The 11778-nt window shown below is 43.6% G+C and overlaps 1 protein-coding gene across 1 annotated transcript; it reads left to right on the plus strand.

The window, feature by feature from the left end:
• Positions 1-7131: 7131 nt before the first annotated feature.
• LBD20 (LOB domain-containing protein 20) lies at positions 7132-8064 on the plus strand. The gene is made up of 2 exons (XM_008778829.4): positions 7132-7497; positions 7711-8064. The coding sequence occupies exons 1-2, from the start codon at positions 7132-7134 to the stop codon at positions 8023-8025; spliced, it is 681 nt and encodes a 226-aa protein (XP_008777051.1). The 3' UTR covers positions 8026-8064.
• The last annotated feature ends 3714 nt before the right edge of the window (positions 8065-11778 follow it).

Here is an 11778-nt window from a genome sequence, read left to right on the forward strand (position 1 = left end):
GAGAGAGTTCGGTACCTATCCAGATGCACTACAGTATGTGTCAGATACTTGGCTGAGCAAATACAAGGAAAGATTTGTTGCGGCGTGGACGGATACATGCAGGCACTACGGAAATGTGACGACAAATAGGTATCACAAATAAAGACTCATTTAATTTTAATTTGCCTCAATTGTTATATCTAACTTTCATTTGTTTACTAGGGTCGAGAGTGCACATGCAAAGCTCAAAAAGCAGCTTGGATCAAGCCAAGAAAGTTTCGAGTCATCTTGGACTAGAATACATGGATTGATTGAGTTGCAGCACAGCTCCGTTAAAGCCTCATTGGAGAAGAGTTTATTGGTAGTGCAGCACAACTTCAAGCCAGCTGAATTCAAAGAGTTACGAGGTTTCATATCTATAAGTGCGTTAAATCATGTCCTCGCCCAATCGAAACGAGCCAATTCAGTTGGGTTTGATGATTCAAATTGTGGGTGCGCTATTCGACGCACACATGGTATACCATGTGCTCACCAGATTGCGCGGTACAGGGTGGAAGGTCGGCCCATTCCTCTCGACTGCATAGATCCTCATTGAAGGAAACTTGATATTGTGCCTACCCCCCCCCCCCCCCCCCCGTGCAGCCAATTCAGTTGAGTTGTGATGCAGAGTTAGATTTGATTGCGCTACGATTCAAGAAGTTAGATGGGGCTTCTCAATTGCAGATGATCAAGAAGTTACGAGAGATTGCAAGTCCAGATAGTACACCTCTTTTAGAGCCTGCAAAACGGAAGACCGGTTCACGTGGGCGCGCTTCAATGAAGGTTGATACGTCTACTCGACGTGACCCGTCTGCGTTTGAGTTGGTTCTATCTGGACAGAATAGTTATTCACCTGGTGTTGAGAAAGTTACCATCCGCAATCCATCTACTCAGATTCAAAAGAGGCGGCCCAAGCAAAAGGTAAGTACCAAATATTTATTTCCTTACAATAGGTATCACAACGTCTACGGGACGGTCCGTACCGTGCCGGTATGTGATGTGCCGATACGGGACATGTCGGGACGTGCCGTGCCGAGATGTGCCGATACGGGACATGTCGGGACGTGCCGTGCCGAGATGTGCCGATACGGGACATGTCGGGACGTGCCGTGCCGTGCCAGTACGGGATGTGCTGAGACGGATAACTATTTGGATATTTCTGCCATTGTTACATATTTTCTATCATTTGATATTATTTGCAGGTTTTTCGTACTAGAGCCCAGTCACATACGCCCATTATCTATATTGATGCTATTCCTTCTGCCTTGAGACCATACATCCAGCATATCAAGGATGTAAAAGCTGATGGGAATTGCGGATTTAGGGCAATAGCTGACTTACTGGGATTTGGAGAAGATGACTGGGTGCGTGTTAGGAAGGATTTATTGCAAGAGTTGCAATGTCATTCGGACCACTATCGCACATTATATGGTGTGGAAGGGACGATTGCTGAGATCACTCATGCATTATCATATTATGATGATTGTCCACCATATGACAGATGGATGACTATGCCGGACATGGGTCATCTTATAGCATCCTGCTATAATGTTGTCCTATACCATCTCTCGTTGCAACAATGTCTGACCTTCCTACCTCTCCGTTCTGTGCCAGTACCTCTTCTATCCCGCAAAGATATCGCTATCGGATTCGTAAATGGAAATCATTTTGTTGAGGTAGTACGTTCACAACACTTGCGAATATTTAATTTTGCTTATTTAATTTTGCTTATTTATAATTTTGTAGCTATTAATATTTTCTTATTTCTAATTTTGAAGGTGTTCTTGTTGCCGGGACATCCCGTTCCGCCAGTAGCGACCAACTGGCGAAAATATCATCTTCCTTGTGCTACCGGATGGGAAAATTCATATGAAGCCCGGATTCAACAGTTCAAAGAGAGCATCTCACCTAATGTTATAATTAGCGAGACAGTAGAGTTAGATTGATTGTTTATATATGTACAATTTTTGAAAGTTGTAAATTTTTTTGGGCTCTTAGAGTCATGTACTGTGAAACTCCATCATCAATATAAATCAAAAAATATCTGTCTTTGCATTGTTAGATTGATTGTTATGTGCACTGTTATATTTGTGTAAAATAGAACGGGCCAGGCTTTACAAAGATTACACGTAAATGTACCAAAAATATATATTTTTCATTAATATCAACAGTTTCAAATTACACAAAAAAAAAAAGTCGAAGCTACATAATCAAAATAAAGGCTCCATCATCAATCCCTATGACGCCGTCGTCGACGCGTGTACTGTTGTACGTCCGAATGAGAGGGTGCTGGATCCGAATGAGAGAGTGCTATACTCGGGCCAGGCTCATCACCCAGAAGTAACTGATGCATCTGACAAATAGCATGAAATAGGTGCCCGGCACCTAGTGACGTAGCCTCTGAGGGACCCATCCGTACAATGTCGGTACTGATACCGAGTGCATCTGCAATACGCCGCCGGTGCATGTCAGCATCATCATGACCTCCCCTAGCTCCAGAATGAGTACTCGAGCGCAGATGAGGAGGCTGAACTGCAACGTGCGTGATACGGAGATACCACTCCATGTATCCCGGTACGCTGTCTGATGGCCGGGTAACTGGGTGGCTCCTGCTCGCCTGGCTCAGCACGTGGTCCTCCCACCGCTCCCAAAGCTGATCCATATAGGAGTAATGTATCCGGTACGAGCCTGCTGTGGAACCTCTGTTGGCTCGCGTAGGGGCTAGTGGCGCTCGAGGGATGGTCTGAATACGACCAAACTGTCTAAGAACCCTTTCTGGATGATAGGGTTCTACGATATCAAGGCACTTGATGGAGCCACTAAAAAATGCGATATCAACATATGGGCGATCTCCCCGAAGCCGATGATGGGGATCCCAAATAACCTGCAAAACAAAAGGTCCATTTCAGTTTTATACTATATCGCATATTAAAAGTACTGACAAACACAAGCAAATGGTAATATGATACGTACCTCATCGATGCTCAAAAGGTCCAATGACTCACGTAGAACCACTAAATGGTCCATCGTGGTACGGGATGGAGTACCGGGCATCCAGCGGTGCACGCGGGGACTGGCATCAGTATACTCAAGCGACGGGTGAGGACTGAGTGCTGGAAAATGCTCATAAATCCATGCCTGCAGAAGCGTCATATAACCACTGATCTGTCTCACTGATGACCTCGACGCAATCCCCAACTGCCGATACAAATATGCTAAGGCAGCTGTACCCCAGGCATATGTGCTCACCCTATCCAGATCCCGCAGTAAACACAGATACGCTATAGGCACCCTGGTCCCACTCTTATCAGCAAAGAGTGTGCAGCCTAACAAAAATAACAAATAGGCTCGTGCTGCACACTCTATCCTTTGCTGGCTGTCTCTATCAGATACAGAGTGAAACTGAGTCCTCAGCCACTCCATCCTCACAGACTGACCGCGCGATGACAGTACCTCCTGACGCGCGTCTCCAGCTGACACCCCCAACAACTCCACAAGTAGCTCCTCAGCATCCCGATCACTCATCCTCTCAGGAGAAACTGCTACTGAGGCACCTGCGACAGGAATCCCTAAAATGGCGGATACATCATCCAACGTGATAGTGATCTCGCCAAATGGTATATGGAAGGTGTTCGTCTCGGGCTGCCATCTCTCTACGAAGCCCGAAATCAGAATCTTATCGGTGAATCGATAAGAGCACTGTACTAACTCTATGAGGCCCGACTGCCTCAATAGTGCTTTAAACCTGGTATTTGGTTGGTTTGAAGACCACCACTTCCATTCACCAACCTTGGCAGTATGGTTCATGCACTTTAGTGGAGCCCGTTCCTGTAATATAAATGTATAATTACTACTACTTTATAAAACATCAATAAACAAAATATAATGCTATAACAAATAAACAATACCTGTTGCCTCCAGATGGAAGCTGCTATATGCGTCCTGAAACTGATCAGGACGGACTCATCCTCTGGACCTCCTGGACATGGTCCAACGGACTCATCGTCTTCGCCCCTAGCGGGCATATCATCATGCTCTGACTCAGGAGAGGGCGATGGCATATGAGCAGGCTCGGGAGAAGCAATCCTAGCACGACGTCTCCTAGCTGACGCCGTAGGTCTAACTCTGGAGGGACCGGGATCCATGTCTGAAAATATAGAAATTCAATGTTAGGCTATATCAAAGAAAATAATTCAATTGCATACATAAATGATAAATGATAAAACAAGCCAAAAAAGAAACAAGTTACTTCTTGGAATCTACATGATTGGGTTTTGTGATAAATAATTCAATGTTACTTCAATTGCATACATAAATGATAATTCAAAAGTATACGACTCGTAAACTCAAGACATAACTCAATAATAGACTTTACCTAAAACTATGCAGCAGTTCTTAGTTTTTGTTTTTAGTTTTTGTTCGTTAACTAATGTTGTGGTTTTATTATTTGATAGAGCATTTGATATGAGATAATCATTCCAAGATCAAGAATGACATCGATGAAGGTAACAAGATCATCATATTTGGATGCACCATGTTAATGCTATATGATAATGATTCTAAATTATCCCTACTTCTCAAATTACTATCTAATCTAGTAATGAAAAACTTGTCCTTGATGTTGGGTATCCAATTCACCCTAAGGACGTGATCTAGGCTAAAATTTGGGAATAAAAATAATCCTTAGTCTAGCAACAGAAAAAAAAAAAAAATTTGGATTCGGCCCCATGGGGACCAAGATACATTGGGTCGGCCCCATGGGGCCGAACCAATGTATTTTGGTCGGCCCCATGGGGCCGACCCAATTGCAGCGGGTCGGCCCCATGGGGCCGAACCGAAGGCACTGGTTCAAAGAACCAGTGCCGAACGATTTGGGGAGGCGGGGGGGGGGGGGGGGGGGGGAGCTACCTCGAGGTGGTCGTGGAGGCGCCGGCGAGGTGCTCGTTGCTCGGGAGATGGCCGGGGAGGTGGTTCCGGGAGAAGCCGGCGAGGTGGTCGGAGATCGGGAGAATGCCGGCGACGAGAGGGAGAAGGGGGAACGGGGGGGTTTTGGGCGTTGGCGAGGTGCTTTGGGCGGAACAGTTCAAAGGGAGACGGAGGGGGTTTGGCCGCCGGCGAGGTGCTTGAGGCGAGGTTTTTTGGGCGGAAGGGAGAAGCCGGCGGGTGTTTTGGAGGGGAAGAGCGGGGTGGGGGGGTTTGGGGGATGTAGAGAGCAATTTAGGTGAGGGGGTGGGGAGGATGGGGGGTAATTTAGGAATTTTTAATTTTTTAGGGGTGTCCTTAGCAAATGGGGGGGTGTAGAGAGTATTTAATTTTTTTTTAATTTTTGGGGGGTGTCCTGAGCAATAGGGGGGTGTATATAGAACCACCCCAAAATTTGATCTTCTAAACCTTAAAAAAGTAGACCACACTTTTTGCCAAGCGACTTTGTCTCAGCAGCCGTGAGGGAGTTCAAAAACAGCACATCCTGGGGTGTACGTTTGTTTCCTCAAGGTCCAAGATTTTGAGCTTCTTCGCCCTGGGTCTTGCACTTCTTTTGGTGCTAGGGTGATGTGGTTTCAGTTTCTGTGTGATAATTAATTAGGTGGTGGCTGATGGAACAGTGGGATTGCCTGGTGTGGCTAAAAAGCTATCTTCTTTTTGCAATGGTTCATTGCTTAGGGCAAAAAAGAACTTTTTGAAGACTTGTTGAACATGGATGTACTGGGTATTTAAGATGGCACTGTAATGTTTAGTAATGAAAGAAAAACATGTTACGGTCAAGTTTTTCGTCGATCAAAACTTGAATTCTTGTAGTGTTTTGATCTCGGAGAGGCATGATTGAGATCAACGCCCACATCTAGGTAATCACAAATTTCTCCCTTACTACGAAATACCTATTCTAGCATTAGATCTTTAGATAAATATTTAGATCTGGGGATCGATGATTGAGATCCTGAATATTAGGCTAAGCTGTGGTGGTGTATAGCTGGATCTGAACCTTACCCTCAAGAGGCAAAATCACCGGCTCGCAGATCTAGGGTCACCATCTCTGTTTCAGATGGATCCTAGATAGTGGAGCCCTAAAAAGATCTTGCAACACGCTGGACCTTACATAATGTATGATATCCGACGAAAGTCTAATAATTCATTAAAATTATTTTAGGTCCTTCTGTTGGGTAGAATATTTCAGATGAATAATGCTTCCATCGGCGAAATATATATTTGGATCCTACATATCAAAACCTGTAAGTGCCTTTATCTCTGGTAATTTTATCGTAAATGCTATATATATTGCATTATGATTCAGTGTTACATCGTTTAATATTCGAAATATTTGAAATTGAAACTTTTGAAAATGATTTATACATATTTATCCAATTACCTTGGATGCTTGTATGAAAGGATAATTTAAAAATTATGGATCAAGCATCAAGCATCCGTCCAATTCGAGCATGATTATGAATATAACAAATTATTTGCATATCTAAAATTGTATCTGAATAATTCATCAAACCACCTGGTAGCAATGCAAAACCTGGTTCCAGTGGTGGATCAATTAATTAATGTCTCTCTTATCTAACCCCTCGCTGCGTGTTTTTTTCTTTTCTTATTTTTTTTCTTTTATTCCACTCTAAGGCCGGCGAGGGAGACAAAATCTCATCCTCTCGGCGTGCATGACATGCCAAGTGGCAAGACCCTCCCTCATGGTGTGAGCCCCGGCAGCTCCACCCACGGAGACCAACACGGGATGGGGATGGGGCCGGGCAGCACAAATATTGCGTGCGCTCCTCCTTCCCAACCCAACCCACCTCACCGACACCAAACACCTCTCAGAACAACTGCTTGCTCTACACGTACGGTGCGGGCCCCCACTCTACTACGATCGACCAACTGTTACCGGACACCACAGCACAGGAGGCTGGATGCTGTGCTGCTCCACACAGCTGAGCACAACTCATCCATCGTCGTCCAGGATCCATCGCATCCCGCCCCACCCTATATATCGTCGTCCCCACCTACATCCATCATCGCCGAGCCTTTTCCCCTTTTCCCTCGATCCTCCGTCACGAGCCCAACGTGCCCCCTGCTTCCTTTATCAGAGCCCGATCGAATTAATGCCCAACCACCATGATGGACTCGAAAGGAGGAGGAGGCGGCGCCGGCGCCGGCGCCGGCGGGGGTGGGGGGCCGAGGGGGGACGCAGGGAAGCGTGCTGCCTCGGCAGGCCAGTCGGCGCCGTGCGGGGCGTGCAAGTTCCTGCGCCGCAAGTGCGTGAGCGGGTGTTTGTTCGCGCCGCACTTCGGGACGGAGCAGGGGGCGGCGCGGTTCGCGGCGGTGCACAAGGTGTTCGGAGCGAGCAACGTGTCCAAGCTGCTGGCGCACGTGCCGGCGGGGCGGCGGGGGGACGCGGTGCTCACCATCTGCTACGAGGCGCAGGCCAGGCTCGCCGACCCCGTCTATGGATGCGTCTCCACCATTCTTGCCCTCCAGCATCAGGTTCTCTGACTAAATACTAAATATATCGGCGCATGCATGGATGCATGAAGTCGATCGATATATCGATGAAACAATTATTATTAATTCCGACAACCTTCTCTATATTCTCTTTGCTTCAGAGACCGTTGATTATGATATAAATTGCACATATTCGACAACAACCAACTCAAGTCCTTCTTTCTTCTCATTCTCTTCCTCTCTTGATTATTTAAGGTGGCAGCGCTGCAAGCCGAGATATCGATCGTGCAGTCACAGCTAATAAATAGCCGATTGGCGATTGCCGGTGCCCTTCATCAGGGAACGCAGCAGCTGCAGCACATCGCAGTGCTGCAGCCAGCCTACTCCAGCAACTCCTCGACTTGCCATAATATGGCGGATCTGAGCAGCTTCGCCTCCGGCTTAGACCTCGGCGATACCGAGCCGGCTTCAAGAGGTTTCGAGCCACTGCAGCTCTCGCATGAGGAGGAGGAAGAGGAGGACAGTCGCAATCCGGCCGCTTTTGCCAGCAGTGTCTTTCATCCAAAATAAGCTTGAGCTGCAGTTCTAGCAAAAAAGAGTATATTGGACGCACCCTAATTAAGAGTAAAAGTTTTTTCAAAACCAAAAGTACTGTTATGATATAATAAGCGTGCGCCATGTTCTTTTGTCTGAGGTTAATTTTCAGCAAACTAAACTACCAAGCAGAAAGATGCTGCTTGCGTTTTCGCGAAGCCGAATGCCATTTGCTGCCACAACCTCAAATTTTGATTTAATTAAGTTTCGGAACCTATGTTTAAGTGGGACCCTCGAAGTGCGACGCTGATTCGCACGAGCAACTGCAATTAATTAACGATACTTACCTATATTGCTTCTTGGAGCGTCAGGTTTGCACTTCCCTAATTAAAATTAAAAGGATATAAAGAACATTTCTTTATCATGTTTTACAAAAGTAGATTCTCTTTTCAAATGAGTAGATCTGCATGGTTAGCCATTTTGTGTTCAGCAAAAATTCGGATACATGTCTGTACGTATTGGCATCCATATAAATATATGGACTGTTTAAATTTTTAGTAGACTTTGATTTATGAGCTTCAAATACGGAAGGAATTATACTTAAACCACTATCTCAGGTAGACTATTACATCAACTGCGGGAAAGCACTATTCTAAAATTTGCATCACAAAATTTCACACTAACACAATGAAAAGCATCGTAGATGCGTCGCCAAGTTTTATATATATATATATATATATATATATATATATATATATATATATATATATATATATATATATATATATATATATATATATATATATATATATTCTAAAAATTATAGTATATATAATCTGAACAAAATCTATACATAAATGATCATAACCTACATAATAAAACATGTATAACAAAACCTATATAACAAATATCATATATCAAAATGGCCAATATGTACAATATCAAACAAAATTATCCACTATAACTCCAAAAAATCGAAAAGCATAAATATGTATATAATATCTAAAACTCAAAAAAAAAAGTCAAGCTTTGGTAGCATCGTCATCATGATCAGCATCTCTACGACTGCTGAATCCATTGGAAACCTATAATAAAAATATAGAAAACTTTAAAAATTGAGAATAGAAAAATCACAATCTATTATAAATCATTAACTATATATGAAAATATGCATGATACTTATACAAAAGATATAAATAGAAGTACTTATTTACTTAAGGTAGGACAAACCTCTGCACTAAGACTGTGACCTAGTCAAACTGAGCCCTAATGGTATGAGTATCTATCTCATAGGTTTGCTTCGAGTTCTGCACCTTTGTCTCATTACTTTACCTTATATTCTCCATCTATATCTCTAGCCTACGAACCTCTACAATGGTACTACTCTATCCAAACATATTCTTGATATAAATATTCACTACAGACAACTAAGTATGGGTAACTCTAACCCTGTAATCCTGCACTCAACCATATCATTTTGATCCCATTAATTTGGTAAAGACTTGGGCTTCAACACTACCAGTTTTTCAAATGATGATGTCTCGCTCGCACTTTCAACAAAAAGAGAAATAGTTGTATCCTGCATTTAAGAAAAAAGTTGCATATAAAAAAAAATATATGAAACTATAAATAAATGAACAAATCCATTCTCAATACATACCACAAAATATAACTGAGTGGATCCTAAATATCGAAATCAGACGAGCTCTGGACAATACTGCAGCATGACAACTATCGTGTGATGAATTTCCTCCGACTACATATGTAAAAAAAATTAGGGAGAACTAAAATAAATAAACACAATATGTGGATTATAAGAAAAAAAAGGAGGTGAGATTGGTCATCCAAACCTTAAGAGATCCAAGTTGCAGCCAACCGAAGATGAAGATCCCCAGAACCCTAAGCATATGGCGGAGGAGCGGATAAAAGCCCCTAGCTAATTGAGTGGCTGAGAAGATGCCGCCATTGCCACCTGGATCAGGTGAGAGAGAACGAGCAGGATGGCACTGTGAGAGAGAGTCTCTGCGAGAGAGCTCGTCGATGGAGGCATGAGGTTGGAGGTTCGAGGAGAGTCGATGCAAGGGAGAGAGGCAATGCGAGATAGGAGAAAGGGGATGGAGAAAAATGGGCGTAGACTTTTCACTCAACGATACTTAGAAGCATCGTCCAATATTGAAGAATCTTCCCAATGCTTCTGAATAAGTGTCGAAAATGTCAAAAATAAGCAATGCTAATAAGTGTCGCCAGTTAACTTTTCCAGCTAGCCCACAAACGAGGTAATTTGAGTCTTACAATGTTTAACAACATTTTTAATTTTTGAAGCTTTTAGAAAGTTTCGCGAAGTTTAGGCATGCTAAAAAAATTTTCGAGCAAAACAAAGCCGCAAAAAGCTAGTTTTCCTGTAGTGATCCATTTCATCAAACAGTCCACTGCAACCATGGTGATAGATTAGAGGACGAAGAAGGTACATCGTATAGAGGGTTAAAAGATAGATCAAGAAATATGAAGTTGGGAATTAATCTGGAGAAAAATGGCATCATGGGCAAACGAGGCGGGGGAAAGGAGAGGAGACATGAAAAGAAGGGAATGTTGAAGGGATCATGAGCTTGTATATCAATCGTTCAGCGAGAGTGGAGTTTGCGAGTCGGAATATTAATTCCATTGCCCTGCTCTCCACAGATAAAAATCACATGACCAATGCCAACAAAGGAAGAGGAGGTGGCAGAAAATACTCGTACTTTTCCATCAGGTGAATCAGAATTAGGATCAGCTCCCGGACAAAAGGATCATTCATCCTCATAACGAGAGGTAATAGTGATAACTTTACCTTCTTCTCTAATACATTTTCTCAAGTTAGTAGTCCAAGAAACAATTTTTCAAAGGCAATGTGACTTCTCTCTTTGTAGAAGGAAAAAAAATACTGTATCGAGAAGAACATAGCAATTCTAAATACTAGATCAAATGCTTAGACCATATATCTCGCTGTCCGCACGTTGGTCGTTATTCAAATTTCCAAAAAAAATTTGTTCCTTCAAAAATATCTTTAACCTCCTAACCTTTCACAGGATAAACTTATAAGGTCTTGTTTCATCTTGGCAGCAGCCATCCACAAAGATGGCTAAGACATCAGACTTCCGGAACTGGTATGATATCTGAACCATACATTCCATATCATTGAAATTATACTACGGCTCTCAATATGCCGTAGCCGCGGTTGCAGATGGGGGTGCTGGCATGCGCTTGGCAGGGCGCAATGGAGGGCTTGATGTGTGCCAAAACTTGTAGAGCTCCTTGATAATTTGGAATCACCATGGTGGTGGGGATTGGGTGGATGCCTAGTTAGGGTATTAAGGAGGGAATGGTTAACTTCTACAGAGCATGGTTGTGGCATAATGTTGGCATGGCAGCGAACTACCAGGACGTATGCGGACACATGAGGAGTCCATACAAATTGAGGAGGGACATGGTGCTTGGGGTATGCTCTTGGCTCCCCCGGGCATGTAGGACAGACCTAGCATGGCACAATTCTGGAGCAAGGCGGTGCCATTCCCGGATGGTCTTGTGCAGAGATGTCTGGTGTAATATTTTTCTTTTTTTTGCTTAGGCATGTCTGTTGTAATATTGATTGGACGAGTTAACCACATTGCACAGCAAGGATGTCCGCAAAGTTTCACCTTAGGAACTTGTCCAGGCTATCCTGTGCTTGCTTAATCCCTATGGTTGAGCACCGATAAATCCAAGAATGGGTTTGGCCTATCCGTAACAGGCAAGTCTCATGGGCATTGTAGA

The sequence above is a fragment of the Phoenix dactylifera genome, chromosome 1 (assembly GCF_051530095.1).
Source record: "Phoenix dactylifera cultivar Ajwa chromosome 1, Ajwa_hap1_PhDact_Kaust_v1.1, whole genome shotgun sequence".
Lineage (NCBI taxonomy): Eukaryota > Viridiplantae > Streptophyta > Magnoliopsida > Arecales > Arecaceae > Phoenix > Phoenix dactylifera.

Bases quoted from the DNA above. Each gene is read 5' to 3' on its own strand.
- LBD20 (XM_008778829.4), top strand. From the start codon at position 7,132: ATGGACTCGAAAGGAGGAGGAGGCGGCGCCGGCGCCGGCGCCGGCGGG. The intron at 7,498-7,710 runs GTTCTCTGACTA...TGATTATTTAAG, and splicing joins TTCTTGCCCTCCAGCATCAG to GTGGCAGCGCTGCAAGCCGA.